This window comes from Phascolarctos cinereus, unplaced genomic scaffold (genome assembly GCF_003287225.1).
Source record: "Phascolarctos cinereus isolate Bilbo 61053 unplaced genomic scaffold, phaCin_HiC Scaffold_726;HRSCAF=1367, whole genome shotgun sequence".
Classification (NCBI taxonomy): domain Eukaryota; kingdom Metazoa; phylum Chordata; class Mammalia; order Diprotodontia; family Phascolarctidae; genus Phascolarctos; species Phascolarctos cinereus.
The window spans coordinates 5,812,000-5,832,611 of NW_027556098.1; the positions used below are offsets into that span (position 1 = coordinate 5,812,000).

A 20,612-nucleotide genomic window follows, 5' to 3' on the forward strand; every position below is an offset into this window, starting at 1 on the left:
AGAAAAGCAAGTGTCAGACCCCATGAGATCCTGTGTCATATCACTCCTGAGACATCAGAAAGAATCATTGCCAGCTCAGTAATAAAAGTTTCTGTATTTTTGTTGCATAGATAAACATAAGCCAAAACACATTCCATAAGTGAAGGCCACTGTTTTTCCCTGTGTCACTTTTCCTTTTTGTTTGTGTTATTTTTATGCAAGAATGAACAGAGATTGGGTGGGGAAATATGCAATGGAGAGGTTTAGACAGGTCAGCTCTCACCTACAGCACACTCATTATTTTCAACAAAATTACTGTAGGACAGCACCTCTGTAAGAGTTACACAGAAATCAATGACAAAGTTAATTGGAATCTATCTGTCCTAGTAGGGCACCTTTCCTTTGTCTTAGTCCCTGTCTGAAAACCTTTGGGTGAAGAATCAGAATGGTGAGCTTCTGTGTAGAGTTAACATTGGATTATAACCATTGGGAATAACTTGTAGATAGGAAGATTTAGAAGTGTAAGGGACCTTAAGGATTATCTACTCCAACCACCTCATTTTACAAATGGGTAAATTTAGACCCAGAGAAGTGATTTGCCCAAAGTGACACTGCTAGCATATGAACGCCAATCCTCAGACTCTTTTATCCTCTACTATCTCCCAAAGTCTGTCCAAGCTCATGTTCGTTGCTTCCATGACACTATTCATCTCATCCACTGCCATCTCCTTTTTCTTTTACCTTCAATCTTTCCTAACTTCAAGGTCTTTTTTTTTAACAAGTCTCATCTTCTCATTAAGAGGCCAAAGTATTTAAGCTTCAGCTTAGTATTTAACCTTCCAGTGAAGTGCCTGAATTAATCTCTTTAAGTATCTGACCTCCTTGCTATCCAAAGGACTCTCAAAAGTCTTCTCTAGCACCACAATTCAAAAGCATAGATTCTGTTGCTCTCAGCTTTCCTTGTAGATAGTCCAACTCTTACAGCTGAACATTGCTATTGGAAAAAACATAGCTTTGACCACATAGACCTTTGTTGGCACATGTGGGATCAAGCTTCCCAAAAGCACAGGAGCAGTAGATATGCTGTTGGGCCTGGAGTCAGGAAGATTCATCTTTCTGAGTTCAAATCCAACCTCAGACATCTATTAGCTGTGTGATCCTGGGCAAGTCACTTAACCTTGTTTGCTTCAGTTTCCTCATCTATAAAATAAGCTGAAGAAGGAAATGGCAAACCACTCCAGTGTCTTTGCCAAGAAGACCCTGAATGGGTTGAATGAGTTGAATACAATTGAAAAATGAGTAAACAACAGTCTTTCTAGGTCATATATTTGTCTTTGAGTATTGTTGGTCCAAAACAATTTATCACCCCATTTCCAGACTATGGTGAGACTCTTTAATGTACATATATTTAAGCCATACTACAAACCAGGCTGTCTCCTTCCAAGTAAGTAGTTGAGTAGGGATGAAAGCCTAGGTCTCCTGACTACCAAGCAGGCCATGGGCAATATAATATTCACAGGAATAAATATAGTCTATCATGAAATTAAAGCTCACTTTGGGACTAGCTTCACCTTCAAAACTGACTTTTCCACTGTGTATGTGTATGTGTGTGTTGTGTGTGTGTGTGTGTGTGTGTGTGTGTATTTTGGTAATATGTTTAATGGGAAAGTCTATTACATTATAAAATAATCAGAAGTTAGCTAGCACTTAATAGTATCTAACATTCATATTTTGCTTTAAGGCTTGCAAAGCACTTCACAAAATTTTCTCATTGGATCTTCATCATAACCTTATAAAGGAGGTGCTATTATTATCCCAATTTACAGATGAAGAAATGGAGGCAGATAGTGGTTAAAGTGACTTATCCAGGGGTCACATAACTAGTAAGTATCTGAGATTGGATTTGCACTTCCTGATTTCAGGCTAAGGCTGTATCCACTGCATCACTTAGCTGCAAAGGAACAGTGCCACTATTCTTTATAATAATGGTGCCCCCCTTTAATTATTGTTTGTCAAATGAAGAAGTTCAGTGTGCTTCATATTCACTCTATTATTAAAGTGCCCAAAATCCCAGCAAGGTCTTCAGTATCCATTACTATCTCTGATTCACAAGCTAGCACAACACACTAGGGAGAGAGCAAGAAGAAAATCCAGGGCTCTTGGCTTGAAATTCCATTCTCGGACTCAGGCATTAGCTACCTGAAGGCATGTATGCCAATGACAACATGGCAAAATGATTTTGGGGGTACAGGTCCTCAGCAAAGTGGCAAAGTAAGCAAGAAGTGTCTTGGGTGCCCTAACTTTTTCCTTTCTGAATCCTTTCCCAGCTCCGGGACTGACCCTTTCTCCCTCACCCCTCAGCACCTCTGGCTCAGGCTTCTCCACTCCTGCTCTACCCTATCCCAACCTCACAAGTACCACACCAGGCTGACTTCCCTCCAAGTGCCTTTTGTGTTTATTAAACAAAAGGAATCTCTAATTAGGAGGGGGAGATGTTTTGTGCAATAAGTTCATCTTCTAAAATGTTAATAACTCCTGGGAACATTAAGTACATTAGCCATTCTCACCTTTCTGTAAATTTGTTTAATCAGATAATCAAATTACCTTCCTCTTTATGCCCCACTGAAAGCAGATCCACGGGGAAAGGGATGATTTTGCACTTGGTTACTTGGAAGAAAGGCAAGCCCAGGACTGTTGGGGTGTAATTGGACATCCAGAGGGAAACAAATTCACCCTCTCCTTTGTAAATGCTGGCAAGCTCTTCTCTATCCACACTGCGTTGGATATGGTGCGTAATGGGGTCGTTTTGTTTGTTCCTAAGTTCCAGAAGAAGCTTTAGAACTCTGTTCTACAGGAGATAGATGGCATAATGGATAGGACACTGGATTTGGATTCAGAACTGAGTTCAATCCTGCCTTAGATACTTACTAGCTGTATAACCCTGAGTGACCATTTAGCCACTTTACACTTTAGTTTCTTCACCCGAAAAATGGGGCGGGGGGAGGACAGGACTCTATGGACTCTATGGTTGCTAAGGTCTCTTCCAGCTCTAAATTTCTGATCTTTTGAATTTATAAGTATGTGCATTACTTTAAGTGTCTGTGATTTCACTGATGTCACCCCTTGATTCCTCTCTGTTCTCCACTCTTGATTCTCCAGACTTCTTTATCTACCATGATTAGGTAGTCTTCTCACCCTAAAAGATCACTTTGTACCCTCTTTTCATTGATAAGTTCCTCCTGCAAGCTCCTTTAGCGACCTGAACCATCCAAATTCATGCCTTCATTCCTCTCTGGGCTCCACTCCTGACTTCTTTTTCTATAACAACCTGGGGTGGTACCTCCACTCACCCCCATGCTTGACATATGACAAATGTGTAATAAATGCTTATTGACTTGACTTGTTGACTTGAGGGGATCAGCCTTCACAAAATTGAAGACATATATTTGTCTTTGAGAGTTGTTGAGCCCAAAAGTTTATCACCGTTTCCAGCCTGATAGTGAGACTCTCCAAACATAATATTTTATTGCCTATATTCATAAATGAAGGACATGCTAAAATTTAATTACAGATTAGTGAAAATAAATGTTTTATGTTATATGTAAAATCTTTGCTTCTTTTTTCCCCATCCAAGTTCATGGAACCTTTGAAATCTCTGTGCAGATACTTTCAGTCTATGGACCCCAGTTTAAGAATCTCTGATTTAGTAGAAAGAGATTTCTTAGCTAGTAGATAAGTGAAGCTTATTGATGAATTCCTCTCAATGGGAATGGAAGGGAAAAAGAAGCAGGACATTGATGAAAAAAATACTTGTTTCATGAAAGTTCTTACAGCTCTCCAGTTGCATTGTACAAGTCTGGACATCCATGGGGAAGTTCTTCAAGTCCATTGGACAAGACAAGGTTAAAGTAAGCCTAAGAAGGGGAGAAAAGAACAAAATCATTAAGTCTATTGAATTTGGTTCTAAATAAACAAAAATATATTTATATTAAGTGAAGTAGCATTGTAAAGGCTAATAAAATCTGACACTCAGGACAGATTTTCTTTACTTTTTTCAAATACATAATAGGGACAGGTAAATTTTAGATACAGTGGATATCCACTCATTTTTCCTCTATCCCATTTTCTCTCATTCCTCCAACTTTCTTCCCTTTCTTGGCTGGCACTGGCCTAAATGTCATTCTTGAATCAGAGACAATCACAAAGAACTACATAAGGAAAACAGTTGGTCCCTACTCCTACTGAGTGTCAAACAGAAGGTCAATCTTGTCTGTCTCCTTTTCAAAGGTCAGATTCAACAATCTTCTAATTATAGGTTGGTGGGTGGTTTCTCATCAATGGCTATCAACTCTAAAGTAAGCAGAACTGCTGGTACAGTGAAGCTGGTGTCAGTCTGCAGATACCCTGCTGTCAAATGTAGTCAAGCTTAGCTCCATTATGACTGCACATGGCATTCTACAAAGATTAATGGTAAGTTATCTAGGCTGACATTTCAACACTGATGCAATGGTTTTTTTTTCTGTAAAAGTAGTATATACTTCAATGGGTACTCCTCAAATGAGTATCTATTTTAAAACATACTCTGTCATATTATGTGGTCTTATACTATGTCCTTCTCCCCCACCAATCCTAACTCAATTCATTGCTTCCTCATTTTTACATACCCGCAACTCATTTCAAGTTGCTTTGGGTACATAGCACTTTCTGTGCCATCAAAGGACACTTTTTTCCCTTCAGGATAATTTTGCACAGAATCCCCATTTAGTTTTGTGGTGAAGGAAAAAAAATGGTGTAAGAAGTCTGAAGACAGTTCCTCATACCAGCTTTGCTAGTTGTGAGACCTCAGTCAAGTTATTTTACCTCCCCTATACCTTGGTTTCTTCATCTTATTAACTAGGAGATTGGATGTAAATGGTCTTTAAGGTCCCTTCCAAATCAAAACTCTGATTTCTATGGTTCCATGGTATGCCTCTCACAGCTTAATGTTATCTCTTCACTTTTGATTCCCAAGTTTTATGGATGTACACTTTTGTTACTCTTTCTCTTCCCTATATACCCTCTTCTCTTATTCCTTATTTCTTTTTACTCTACCTCTGAGCACTTCTAACGACCTTAATCTTCAAAGATAAATGTAAGAATGATGGCAGTGATACACCAGTGTCACAGAAAACAAAAGAAAGGGTTTGGAGAAAAAAATAAAGTTCGTAAGGCACTAGTGCCAACAGTTCATAAGGCCATTGAAACTTCCTAGAACTTTCTTCATCATTTCTACTGAAGTTTCCATCTACTTACTCTTCCTCTAATGAAAACGTTTTCCTCCTGCACAAGCATTACAAATAAACAAACTTTTCTATTCAGTTGTATTGTTTGCTTATTTTGTCTAATTACTAGTATTGTCATACACATTTTTATTACAAATGTACATTATATCAGATACATTATGGGGCAAATTGACTTGTGCTTTAGCCTTGGAACTTAGCCATTATTTATGACATAGATATGATGGACAAATACTCTGAATTCTAAAAATAGACAAAACTTTATGGGAAAACTCTTGGTAAAATTCTTAGTGAGATGGAAACTTCAGGTAGTTTTGTTTCTTCCTCCCCTCAACCCCCAGTTATTTATGTTCTTGATACTTCAATGACAATAGTCCAGACATCCAGACTTAAGACTTATTTAGGTCAATAGTATTACCAGCAGGGTAGCCACTTACTGAGGAAAAAAAAAACCTTAATACATAAAATTCCATCTTTGCCTGGCTGCTTTTATCAATCAGCTAAGACTGCAGTAGATACAGCCCTTTTTATTTCCATATTTGCTTCTTCTGATTTCTTCCACAAGAAGTCTTTGCACTTGCAACTGAATGGTTGACAATAGCAAAGGCTGGAAGGTTAAAAAATTCCTTTAACAAATCATTTCATCTGAGGTACAAATGGAAATTAGAATCTATTCATTGAAAACTGGGAACAGCCAACAATTTGTTATCTCTGGCTTACCATGCACCTGTGGAGACTTGGGCTTTGGACTTCACATTCATAGGGGAAAAAACCTATTATGTGTTTTTTAAAACATAATTTTTTTAAGTGCTAAAGCTATATTAACTATGAACATTTGTTACAAAGATAGCAAAGGTACCAAATGAGGCATTTATAAGCAATTTCATGAATAGCTTAGGCTTCCATCTTTTCCAGAGGATTCCGTGGCACCATATGCTGTACTTCAGCGATATGGCATCTTCCAATATTACCTTGTGGCTCAGTCTTGAATCATTCAACAAGCTTCTATTATGCAAAGACTAGTAGAAACACAAGGACAAAAAATGAAACCACCTCTGTCCTCAAGGAGCTTTCATTCTATCAGAGGATACAACATGTGTCCATATAAATATATCCAAAATAAACACATGACCATTGGGAAGAGGGGGCATTAATTGCTGGGGGATCAGAAAAAGCCTCATGCAGAAAGTAAAGCTTAAGCTAAACTTGTAAGTAAATTTGGGCATCCCCACAATTTCAAATTGTTTGCCACTACAAATGGCTGAACAAGTTGTCGTTTATAACCTGGTGACTGTAGGATTAATAATTACAATGATAATATGCTAAAAGAAATGATGAGTTTAATGATCTTAGAAAAATATGAATAGGCTTGCATGAAATAATGAAGAGCAAAGTAAGAAGAACCAAGAAAATATTGTATATAGTAACAGCAATACTATTTTAAGAACAACTTTGAGTGAATAAGTCATTTTGACTATTATAAATACTCAAATGAATTAAAAAGGACACATGAAGGAAGACGTTATCTGCATCTAGAGAAAGTACTGATAAATAGAAATACATATATAAAATGATTTTACATATATATACATACATATATTTATGTATACACACGTATTATATATGTGCGTGTGTGTGTGTGCGTGTGTGTGTGTGTGTGTATACATACACATATGTATTTGTGTCTAATAGTAGCCATATCTAGGGTAAGGTGGGGAGAAGAAAAAAAAGAAATTTATATGATAACTATTATATATAGATTTGCAGTTTCGTGTGCAAATCATCTTTTTATTATTCTACTATGTTATGGAAATGCTTGTTTTATTCCATATATTTTTTAAAGAGGAAGCTTGAGGTTCTAAGAGGCGGAGATGGGGAAGGGGTGCATTCCAGGCCTACTGGACAGCTTGTGCAATGATAGAGGGGAAGAAGATGGAATATACCATCATAGTACCTCTTTACCTCTGAGTCAGGGCATCCTACAGACTTATATTCTCTCCTTATTAAAATCTGTTCTCATCTACATCAAGGGGTAGATGAGTGGTGATAGCTCATAGAACTTTTTAATGGGAAAAAACGCCCTAAGCTAATGATGGTGTTCTGATAGTAAATCTCAGATACTGTCTAATGAATGGAAGGGCCTTCCAGATGCTCCCTGAAATCACACCCCAAGGGTGTGACTTGGCCCTCAATAAAGACCTGATGACTATTTGATTGAGTGATTGATTGGCCTCCTACTCTACCTAAAGGAAAAGCAAGCTTTATTGAGCTAAGCAAATGACTGCATCCAGGACTCAATTCTGTGAATTGTGCGATTGTCAACCATTCATTGATACTGATAGGAGGATATACTTTGCTAGCATCTTTCACCTGCGTGGATTGATGAAAGCTAGAAGTCCTTTTTTTTCATAGAATTATAGAGTATTCCAACTAAAAGGGGCCTTAGAGATAATCTAGACCTTAGCCTCATTTTACAGATAAAACAAAAAAACTGAGGTCCAAAGAATAAAGGTGACCTGCCCATGGTTACGTAGGTACTGAATGGCAGACCTGAAATAAGCTCTACCTCATTTCTACCTGGAAACATGCTGATTTCTAGCTAGTGGTCTTTTTACTATACCATTCATTTCTCTATTCCAGTCCAAACCCAGATGGAGAGAATGCAGGAGGGAGACAGTGGCAGATTTCCATAACCTTCTACATTCAGGAAGGCAAGATTCTTATGACTCCCTAGGTACAAAAGGGGAAACTAATCCAAACAACATCTGTTTAATTTAGACAAATTGCAGTGGGGTCCTCAGGTGGGGAAGGGGCTGTTATAAGTTGCAGCTATCATCTAAGCAATTTCAATTAGTTATTCATTGTTACAACTGATAAAAAAAAATGTTCCTTGACTCATAAAGGAATACTAAAGATTCCAGTGATGAATGGGTGGGTCAATTATAAGCTAAGAAACTAATAATACAACAAGAGAATACTCATAACCAGTTAAATATTTTATGCAAAAAAAGCCATTTGAAGAATAGAATAATTTAATGATGGAAACATAAAAATTTTAATGAGCAATGTATTTGCCTAAAGCAAGTCCCATGAATGTACTATTTTTAAGGCTAGATTTAAATAGTGGTAGTAACCTGTCTTCATTAGGACAGGAAGGCAAGGAATATTACTGGGCCTTCAAGTAGAATCTGTAGAATCATAGCTATTGGCTCTTTGATGGGGAAAATGTTCAGCAACCTATAAAGATAAGAATAGGGATTGAAGGAAACTCCCTCAGTCAATGCAGGTCTGTAACTTCTCAGTTTATAGTCATAGAAAGCTTACTAGAGCTTTGAGACACTAAATGATTTGCCCTGGTTCACAAAACTAGTGGATATCAGAAATGGGACTTGAAACCAGGTCACTATTCTACACTACCTCTGAGCACTCTATGTGTATGGAAAATATTCAGTAGGACCAGTGACATGACAAGAAAGATGACCTTAGGGGGCCTTGAAGCTTGGACTTTAGGTAATCATAAAACCTGCTAAATAACAATTTTTCCTTGAATGGGTCACATAATATCTAATCAGTATAGAAATACTTACCCTATACCACCACACACTATTGTTAGCATTTTATTTAATTTTTTTGGCAGCACCTATGATTTTATCAATGTAAGAAACTCCCAGTGGGAAACCCCCCTCATTAACATAGATAATTAATCTGTAATTTATCTTCTTAGTCTTGACTGTAACATTAAGAAATCAGGTAACTTCCTCATAGTGACATAGATAATATATATTAGAAGCAGTATTTGAACACAGATCTTCTTGGCTCTAAAGTAGGCTCTCAATCCACTAAACCAACTGCCTCTCTTCTGAGAAATATACAAGATGTGACAATACCAAAGAGATACATGAGCCAATGATTATGTAGGGAAGGTAATCTGTGCCTATAAACAGAGGGGGTGAGGTTCCAATCTGGAGGGCAGCAAACTTTAATTTAAAGTTCAGATGGATTGGTGCCAGGGATTCTGGAGTGTGCCTGAATCTAAAAACCAGTTGTCAGATCAGAAATTTAGTCCCTGGAAGCAGTCATGGGAGAAGAGAATAGTGGTGGATCCTGAGAGGGATCAAGTGGAGCCTGAGGTACTAATAGACAACAGTTTTCCTATTTTTTTAAAGCCTTGACCTTTCTTTTAAGGTGCCCCCATTCCTACTCCTATCCCCTTGAAACTGTGGTGTCTGATGGAGGACATGGTATACTGTGTCTTTTTCTGACCCAACCAGGTCTATCAGACCATGAGCTCATATAATTACTTGCAATTGGGAGTAAGCTAAAATCTATTGGCAATGATCCATCCTAGTAGTATATAGCCTAGATCAAACTGTGGAAACAAATATCTTCAGCTCTCTCAATTTCCCAGTTCTGTGTTCATATCTATTCTGTGTCCATGATCTTGTTAGTGGTATGCCTTTTCTTCCCTTTCAGCCACCTTCCTGCCAGAACATCTTCTCAAGAAAAGATGTAAAACTAACTCATGCTAAGATATGAGTGATTAATGGTTTAAATGTTTTATCTTTAAAGAGAATTTGCCCTATGATAGTTCAGCCTAAGTATGGGAGCTCGAAGCCTTAATCTAAAGCAACAATACTTTTTCAGCTCCTCTATCTTTGCTTAGTTTCGGAATTATAGGTATTAGAGCAAGTGAGTTAGAAACTTTTACACTGGGAAGCATTTCCTACCATAGGATCAATATGATATCATACCATCTATTCATCTGCTTCACCTTCAAGTAAGGCTGAGCTAATATCTAGGCTTCCTAAATCTATTTCATGGCTGCAATCTTGAAATCTTTTCCAGGTTCTTATGCTATCATTTGATACTAGTGAGATTTGACTGTTTGCATCAAACATTAGAAAAAGATGTCATTTTAATCTAGCTGGGTCATAAATGGAATTAGCCTAGGGGCAATTAGGAATTTAAATAAAAATCACAGTTCTAAAGGTATACAGAATAAGACTACTATTCATCTCTCTTAAACACACAGCAACTTGTTGAGTGCTTTGACTCATATGAAGAGTGAACATTTTGGCCAAGTGATATGTTTCTTTAAAAATTGTTGTTGTTGTTGTTTGTCCTTCATTCTCCAAAAGGACCATGGTATCAGGAAGGTGACTTGCAAAAGAATTGGATTTAAGCAAGAGGAAGCTGTGCAAAGTCACCAGCCTCACTTTCTCCTCCTCCTCCCATTTGGATCCATGACAAGATGTAGATCAGGATGACTGGAGATGGACTCTGGAAGCAGGGGGAGACCATTGCCTTTTTAAGCTTAGCTTTTTCCCAGGTCTGTATGAAAGACTAGGCTAAAATGGGTACCTAAACATTACAGAGATCTATGAAAAAAAATGCTAACTTTAAAGGATCATTCATGTTTAAGGATAATGGGGCACTTGTTCACCTCAAATAGTCATGACTAAAAATTCCTCACCCCATTGTTATTGGGAGGTATATCACTTCCATCCTTCTATTATTTTATAATTACATGTCTCCTATCATACTCTCCACAGTGACGACTTTTCCAAGCCCTTTTCTGCCTTAAGCCCCAACCATTGACCCAGCCACAAAGTTTAGTGCAGACACTCCAGCTTCCCAGTTTACTAAAAAAATCAAGGTCATCTGACAGGACCTTCCTCAATTCCCATCTTCCACACTTCAAAACTTAACAGTTTCTTCATCCACTCTCTTTCCTCTTCCTGTTCTTCAGCAGCAGAGAGGTAGGATCACTCAAAGACTCCATGTCTTTGATCCAATCACCCTCCAACCCGATTTAGGACTTTGCATCAAATATCATCTTCTTTCTCATGCATCTTTATTCTTTCCCTCTCTACTGGTTCTTTCCCATCAGCCCACAAATATGGCATCCTTTCTTTTATCTGTCCTTTCTATGCGGCTACTGTTTCATCTCTTTCCTTCCTTTTGCTGCCAAAATTCTTGAAAACTACTTCCATACTCAATGTTCCCATGTCCTCACCATCTACTCTCTCCTTGACCCTTCTAAGTTTAGCTTTTGTTCTCACCACTCTGTCCAAAGGCACCAACAATCTCCTGAAGGTAAAAACCACTGGTCAATTTTCAGTTCTCACTCCCCTTTGCATTTGTTCAGAGCATCTCCCATTGCCTAAAATGCATCATCTCTTTAGAATCTTTCCTTCTCTTCAAATTCCAGCTCAGGAGCCACAAATTCCCTGAAACATCTGCTGATTCATAACTCCCAGTTGAAAGCATTCTCTCCTTTTCCAGATTTCCTAGAGCTCTTTGGATTTCTCCTTTGCCCCAGTCCTTCTCTATTTTGTTTTATATGCATTTTTGTTCATGCTGCAGTACCCCTAATAGGTTATAAGTTCCTTATGGGCAGGGCTACATCATTGTTCATCTTTTGTATTTCCAGTATCTGGCACATAGTGGCTTGTACATAATACGTGTTTAACAAATGTTAGTTGGAACACAAAATAGCTAGTCAAATGGCAGACAGGAACATAGTTGTCAACAGGACTGGCCTTATATATACATAGAACAGTAAACATATACTATTGATTTCATGAGGATCTGGAAGGCCCTACTGCAATACTCTCCCTTCTTATCCCACATCCCCAAACTCCCATGTCTTTCTCCCTCAGCCCTTGGCTAGATCTTAAAATTCTGTTTGAATTTCATTCTTCAGTTTTAGCCTTTGATCCTCTTTTTGGCTGTTATCAGTTATTTGTAAGCCCAGTGTAAATGAGTTTAATAGATCCTTTTTGGAGAAGAGATTTTGATAGAGGGGAGAAAAGGGATGCTGTGGAGATATCAGAAACTTGAGTGTCATTCATAAGGGTGCTACTTAGTGGAAAGAAGAGGCTCAGAACGGTGAGGCTGAGAGCTCATTTGGCATCACAATTTTGTCTATGGCCTAGAAACACAGGATTGCTCGGCTGTCCCAGCTCAATTAAGTCAGGGTGGGAGAACTACATTTTGCAGTTGTCCATAAACACTTCTGTCATTGGCAACGGTAGATCATTCCCAGTTTACCCAAACTCAATATTCAAGTGGCAAGGGCCACAGTGGACAACGACCACTGCTTAGTTTATTAGCTGACCTGTGCCACTCACCCCTTCATTAAAAGAGAGGCAAACATATACCAATTGTTGAGTAGGTGGAGTTATGTTCATCCAATATTATAAAAGTGTCACAAGACATCCATTGTGACTGTACAAAATTTGCCAGGAAAAAGAATAATGTGATATTGAATACTATCTGTGTTCAGTACCTTCAAAGAGCACATTCGTACGTTGTTGGATAAAATTAACATAAGATCCAACATGGAGGAGATTAAGTTTATATGCTACCTGATACATCTTCTAAAAGCAAATTGTGCCTAGATATTTTTTAACTGTAACAATGACTCTTTTAGTTGACATGAAAAGAAAGATGTTGTTTTATACCAAATATATCTGATAAGGAACTAATATCTAAGATATATAAAGAATGAACATAAAATTTTGATATCAAGAGTCATTTCTTATTGTATGTAGTCAGAGAACATAAACAAGTAATTCTCAAAAAGAATAGTAAACTATTAATGACTATGTTAAAAATTGCTCCTGAAAAACTTTAACAGGAATGGATATCTTGAGGTTTCATGTCACACTTAGCATATCAGCAAAGATGATATAAGATGCTAATAATGTTGCAGTAGCTACAGAAAGATAGGTGCACTGAAACAATATTGTGTTGTGAATGTATCCAACTATTTTGGAAAGAAATTCGGAATTTTGCTTAAAAATGAAGACTAAAACTTCTATTTTGACCAAAAGATCATAGTACTGGGGATGTTCCCACAAGGAGATCATAGACAGAAAGAAAATTTTGATATACACCAAAATATAGTCATAATTTTGGGGGAAACAAAAAAAGAAATGGGGAAAAATGGGGGAAAGGTAGTTGCACATTAATAGGGAAACACTACATAAAATGCGGTACTTGAATGAAATAAAATATTACTGAGATGTAAGAAATGATGAATATGGAAAATTCAGAGAAACATGATTTCTTTGAACTGATGCAGGGTGAAAGAAAGTAGAAATGTGAAAACAATATACACAATGACTACAATAATGTCAGTGGTAAGAACAAACAATAAATCTGAATACTATGTAGTGATAATGACTGAGTCTAGCCTGGGTGTCTAGCATCTTTTCAGAGCTAGGGAAATATGGTAGTGGAACATGTCCTGTCATTCTCAGTTGATGTATTATTAAGTTTTCCTGAACTACTTTTTTTCCTCTTTTTTAAAAAAACTTTGTTACATTTGATAGCTCACTGAAGGAGGTATGTGGATATATTTAGAAATGAAAGTGACAATAAGGCCAAAAGACATTAATAATTTCTCATTTTTTAGAAAGAAAAGTTTTTGAAGACAACAAATAGGAGAGGCCAAATGAAAAATAAGGGAGGGAATGATCTCTAGGTACTAGAAAGTTCACAAGAACTAGAATCTTACTTGCCATTTCAATGTCATTTTTACTCTGAGTTGTTCCTAACTGGAGAGAAGACTAGATTTGTACCTATGAAGTCCTGAGTTTGAATTCTAACTCTGAAATTTACTCTCTGTTGAAAGCTTAACACAATGCCTGGCACATAGTAGCTTAAAAAATATTGATTGATTGATTGATTGATTGATTGATTGTGATAACATTGGCAAATCACTTAATCTCTCATGATTATTAGTTCCTTATTTGTAAAATGGGGATAATAATACCTTTCATGTCTACCTCTCGGGATTATTAATAAGCCCAAAAGGGATGATAGTTGTAAAGAATTCTACAATGTAAATGTAAAACTTCATTATTAATTTTATAAGAAAATTAATTACTGTTACTATGACAATAAAACAGAGAGCCCGCTTTATTGTTTTTCTGAAAAGGAAAAGTTTGGTCAACAAGATCTGTATAGAGTTCTGCTATAAGAAGTTGGCTCATATAAAAATTCTGAGCATCATAGGTTATCTTGGTGGCCAGTGAATTCCAGTGGAAAGAACACATATTTAGAGTCAGAACACCAGAACCTGGATCCAACCTCTGCACACATACTTTCAGTGCCTATTTGAACTTGGATAATCATTTTTCCTTCCTAAGCCTCAGTTTCCCCAACTATAAAATGGGAGGGAGGTAGACTAGATGATCCCCAAATAGAGCATTCCTAAAGTCCCTAACAGCTCTAGATCCTAAAGTATTATCTTAAAATCTAGTGTCAGGTCTTAGATCTAATGTAGGTTTATTTCTAATTCATATGGTCATGATGATAGAGACCCAACAGGAGAATGATTAGATTTACAGATAAGCAATTCTTTTCTTTTCTATATTTTTATTTCTTCTGAAATATATGCAAAGAGAAAACTCTGAAATATTCCATGTGTCCCATAAGGGACACTATGAAGGTATGAATGTTTATTCTGGGCTTAATGGAGACTGAAAAGTCTGTTAAGAGCAGCAGATAGGGTGAACCAAATATAAACTCAATTAAACTTTACCATAAACCCAAACTTTCCTTTGGCTTCTTGACAGAAGGAAAATTCAAGGAAGGAGGATTATTAGAATGGCACTAACATTTTGCTTTCTGGTTTGGTTTATTCCATCTTCTGAATGCAGCTGATTCTTTTCCAGGCCAAACATTTTTGTATGATTGTATAAAAGCATTTGTGAGAGCCCTCATCTGTGAACACATTCTGGAAGCTATATTTATGTCTGTGTTTTGTCTCTAGGGATTCTCTCAGATTACAGTGCTGTTTACTAAAGATCTGCTGTGGACCTGGGAGATTCCTCACTTGAGTTTATGGCCCAGGTAGTCAGCATATTTCTGAAAGGTAAGGGATGTATGTTATAAAATTGACAGCATAACAATGGGCTGCATAGGGGCCCTTCTGGCACCTCAAATCTGTCCCACACAGACAGGGTCTATTGTCCAGAATTTGGGCATCCTGTCTAAGGTGAGAGGGTCAGAGATCCAAGAGAAGGATGTGACCTTTTTTTTTTTTTTAACCCTGGAGCTCTTCTGTTAGAATGCCAAACTTAGAAGACAAGGAAAGGCTTGGATCTTCTTGAGTTTTGATGTTCAGTTTGGAAAAGAGGAGGATGGATTTGGAGATCTCAAGTGTAAAAGTAACATAGGGTAAAAGACAGAGACAGGAAAGGCATTTACAGGGCTTCAGGCTGAACATCAAGCTCGAAGGAATGTTAATGGAATGGAAAGGTACTTTAAAATATATGAAAACACACTTGCAGTATCACACACACACAGCTTGGCCATAATAGGGATAGTGGCCACTCTAGTGGCATTCTAATGAGGACAGCAGCACCTCAAGGCTAAGTTTCTGTTTTTTGCTTTTTCTCTTTCTTTGTTTGACCAAATTATGCATACACTACAAGTAGTGAAAAGCTACATCCAGAGGAATGCCATATAGATTGGGACCACACCCTAAGGACCCAATGTAAGCATACACATTTTGTCTCTACCCAATCTACCTCCTCACAGCCATACCTTCCACAAACTCTTTACCCTTCTCCACTTCTCTTTAATTAAAACTCCTCACTGATATTCTCCTATCTGCCTCTGTCAGCTTCTTCCTCCCCTTTCTGTCTCTCCCTCGTGGGGAGAATTGGACTCCTTATATCTCCATAGTTACATGGCTTTTCCTGGGAGCTCTTAAATGATAGCATTTATGCTACAGTCATTAAATTAGCAGGGTTGTACACTCCAAATTACTTCATTAAGTCAAGTCATAAAAATAATGAGAGTTTGTATACAGCTTTGGAAAAGGAGAATGCAATTTTTCCTGGATTGAAGGCTATCAAGCAAACATTACCTAAAATATACTCGGAAGGAAAATAATTTGTAATTTCTAATATTTGGCTGCCATTAGGAAGTTCTGTTCTATCCCATGTGTAGCAGCACAAGTCATTTAACCAAAGCACAATGACAGACCACATTTGAGCCAGACAAATCCACTCTGGGCTTGTTTTCATCTATTGCATCTAAGTAATGGATTCCCTCTCCCTCTTTCCTATGACAGTCAGGCAGTCAGCAAAACATTTATTAAGTACTCCCTATATTCCAGGCACTGTTAAACAGGGAGTTTATTGTTCAGCTGTGAGTTTGTTGTTCAGTTGTTTCATTCCTGTCTGACTCTCTGTGCCCCCAATTGGGGTTTTCTTGGCAAAGGTACTGGAATGGTTTATCATTCCCTTCTTTATCTTATTTTATAAATGAGGAAACTAAGGCAAACAGGGTTAAGTGACTTGCCTGGGGTCAAGCAGTTAGTGTATGAAGCTGGATTTGAATTCAGGTCTTCCTGACTCCAGGTCTGGCTCTCTATGCCCTACATCACCCAGCTGCAGACAGGATATAAAGAAAGGGAAAAATATAGTCCCAGTCCTCAAGAAGGCCACACTCTAAAGGAAGAGTCAACATATAAATAATCAGGGATATATAAGATATACACAGAGTAAATTAAAGGTAAACTTTTGAGGGGAAGACTATAGTATTTGGGGAAACAAGAAAAGAATTTTTCCAAAAGGTAGGGCTTAAAATGAATCTTCATGAAGGTCAAGGATTCTAAGAGGTTGAAGTGAGAAGGGAGAGCATTTAAGGCACTGGGGACAGCAAGTACAAAAGTACCGAGATGGGAATCATGGGTGAAGAATAGTGAGTAGACCAGTGTGACTGCGCAGTAGACTGCTGTCTAATGTGAGGAGTAAAATGCAAGAAAATTGCAAATGTCCAGGCTTAACTTGTACAGAGCTATCAAGGTCAATTAGAGGACTTTATATTTGATTCAAGAAGTAATAGGGACCCACTGGGGTTTATTGAGTAGGTGGCTGATCTGAGCAGACATATACTTTAGGAAAATCTGTTTGCCAGCTGATTAGAGAATGGTTTGGAATGTGAGAGACATGAGACAGAGAGGCCCATTGAAAGGCTAATACAATATTTGGGGGTGGGGCAAGTGATAAAGGCCTGAGCTAGGGTAGTGACTGTGGGTTAAGAGGAGAAGATGTGTGGGAGAAATCTTGTGAAGATTTTTTTTTTGCCAGATTTGGTAATGGATTGGCTATGCCGGGTGAGAGTAAAGAGTTAAGGATGGCATTATGGTTGTAAGCTTTGTGACTAGGGGGCTGGTGGTGTCTTTGGTAAAAATAGGGATGTTTTGAGTATGAGGGAAAAGATGATGAGTTTTGTTTTGGTCAAGTCTACAAATGAAGTAAAACTTAAGGACATGGAATAACTCAAGTCTGTGATATTTTGTAAGTAAGGCTGATCCTAATTGTGGGCAAGACAAGTATCAAACTATTTAGGGCTTAGGTTTCCTCAATTTCCTGCCACCAAAAGAGGCATTCTTTTAGGTTAAAGCATTTTCATGTCTAAAGGTTCTCCTTAAGACATCAATGCCCTTTGACCAAGTGATTAGTACCTTAGTATGAATCAGTTTAATAAATTAATTCACTTAGATTAGAAAGTCAGTTAACTTCCAGAGACCTTGACAAAATGAGACATGGGGCAGGTAAGAAGAGTCAGTGGTGGAAAGTTTCAGAGAGATACATGAGATGCTGCCTGGGAAAAAGAACACCAAGTTTCCTGTTATTAGAGAGATGTTGAACATGAGAAAACTGGTTACCTAAAAGGCTTATGAAGAAGTGGAGAGAGACCAGAGACAATGTAATAAGATCTCTGGGTCAGGTTTCAGAGGATCTGGGTTTGAATCCAGCTACTTATTATTTGTGTGTCCCTGGGTACGTGCAATAACCTCTGGAGCTCAATTTCTTAATTTGTAAAATGAAGAAATTTGACTAAATGACTAGTATTATTTAGAGCTAAAATGATCTTGGAGATCATCTTATCTTACCTTTATTTATGAAGAAACAGGCCAAAGAAAGTTAAATGACTTGTAAAAATATCATTTATCTAGCAAGCAGCAGAGCTGGGATTTGAATATAGGTACTTTGATTAAAAATTCTGTACCCTTTCCCATAACACAGCACCCATCCAGTTACAGCATCCATGAATATTAACCACTTTATCATTTTGACAATAAATGGTACAAATGGAATACCAGAAAAATGCAAATCAATAATATAGTGCTTTTAAAAAATTGGATACATATATGTACACATGTATATATGTACATATGTATGTATGTATAAGGCTGATCATTAGTGTGGACAAGCTAGGTATTAACTTGTGCTAAAGGGCACCATTCTAAAATACCTCCTGACTCCAAAAGTGGTATTCTTTTAAGTTAAGGTATTATCATATCCAAGAGTTCTCCTTAAGATGTCAATGCCAATAGATAGATATAGATATAGGTATATGTCTCTATTATATACAATATATAACATATTATACATTATAAATAATATGATATATTATACATATTATAAGATACAAGATATAAATTATATAATAATATCTGAAAGAGAGAGAGAGAGAAAGAGAGAGACACAGAGAGAGAGAAAGAGAGAGACAGAAGCAAGATTTGATCCTCATATCCCATCAAACAACGGAGGCCAAGTGTTTTCAAGTTCTGAGAACAGAATAAAAGAGAACAGATTTAAGTTACAATGAGAAGCATTTAGGTTATGGTGTATTCTCTGAGAGTGTCAGTGGCTTGCAAGACACAGTTAGGAATGGTCAAGAAAAGATGTGGAATTTCCTTCTCTGGAATTCTTTGAAACAGAAGGGAATCTCAGTTGGCTGGAACACTTTAAATATGGTATAGCCAGGAGGCAGAGAGATTAACTTGGTGACTAATAATGAGGGCCTGGATACAGCTTTGGAAAAGCAGCCTGTGATTGTATCCCTAGTGCTATATCAGTACCTTTTAGCCATTTGATTTTATAATAGCAAAATTAGCCTGAAAAGAAATTTGCTTGATCAGCTCAAAACTGTCTTTCTTATTTTTGCTTCTAAGTTGTCTTTTTTAGTGTTTAAGACCCTTCAAAACACATTTGTTAGTCCCTTCTCTTTGACCTCTTTCCACACATTTTAATTCTCTTAATGTTATTTTTTAATGAGCCTACATTAGTTATTTTAGAAAAAAAAAGCATCTCTGGAAACATACTTCACCTTATTCTCAAAACTGCTAGTGGTATAAATAAGAAAGTAGTATGGTGTTGAAAAAACACTGAACTAAGAGATGGAAGTCTTGGATTTGAGTCCCAGCTCTGTCACTACATGTGTGACTGTAGCTGTATCACTTTACTCCTCTAGTACTCGTTGTCCTCATCTGTCAAATAAAAAAGATGGCTTCAGTAATTTTAAGGTTTCTTTGGAGTTCTAATAGCCTATGAGCCCACAAAATTCAGAACTCTGACTGAATATATCTAGTTTTCTTGGAAGGGAGAAAAAAAACAGGAAAAAGGTAGGGTGGGAGCCCATAGGGACATGGCGATGAGAAAGGCAACTATTTCCCAGAATCCCTAGCCATTCCTTTTTCCTCTTCTTGTAATCTCCCACCATGTCTATTTCTATAGCTTGAATTTAGAATTTGACTTTGTATCTCTCTTTTGTGGTTTTGTAAAGAAAGGACCGAAAGGTAGTTTGGGGCCCAAGAGGAGAGATAAGAAGGTTAGTGTTGGCTGTTATTTCTGTCTTGCAAATAAAAAGAACCAGAGCTCCAACATTCTGTGTTCCATCCAACATCAGTTGCAAACACTCAAACAGAATCTGAATTCAAGGGCACTGACTCGTCCCCATCTGATCCTATCAAGGTGATCTTCTGATTAATCTTTTGCCAGCCTTACATTTATTTATTCTCATGAGAAGTATCAGACATGTGGACTATTAGGCATGAGGACTATAGGATTCTCCAAGACATTGCCTTTGATCTTTTTCAAAGTAGTAGTCTCTACTTCAAAGCATTAGGAGTTCACCTCTTCTCTTAGCCATTGTAGGCCAACTTGTTTGTTGGTCTCTGCTTTTGAAGGAGTGGGCTTTCGCTCCCAACATCATCCTCTCACATTCAGGATGACCAGCTTCCCTTTCCCAGGTTGCAAAACTTTTTAAGAATAGACAGGGAGAGAGTAAAAGAAGAGGGAATAGGATAAACAAGGGGAAAATAGGATGGAGGGAAATACATAGTAAGCATAACTGTGAAAAAAAATTCACAGCAAGTTTCTTTGATAAAAACCTCATTTCTCATGTACATAGAGAAGTGAGTCTAATTTATAAAAATAAAAACCATTTCCCAATTGATAAATGGTCAAAGGATATGAACAGACAATTTTCAGATGAAATTGTCAAAACTATCTATAAACATGAAAAAATGCTCCAAATCAC

General features: G+C 37.4%; 1 protein-coding gene across 1 annotated transcript in view; it reads right to left on the bottom strand.

The window, feature by feature from the left end:
* Nucleotides 1–20,612, bottom strand: part of GLRA2 (glycine receptor alpha 2) — a 295,767-nt gene that overhangs the window by 170,579 nt on the left and 104,576 nt on the right. Inside the window, exon 5 of the mRNA XM_021007513.1 lies at nucleotides 3,811–3,893. Coding sequence (XP_020863172.1) covers nucleotides 3,811–3,893 — 83 coding nt within the window. The remainder of the gene's footprint in view (nucleotides 1–3,810; nucleotides 3,894–20,612) is intronic.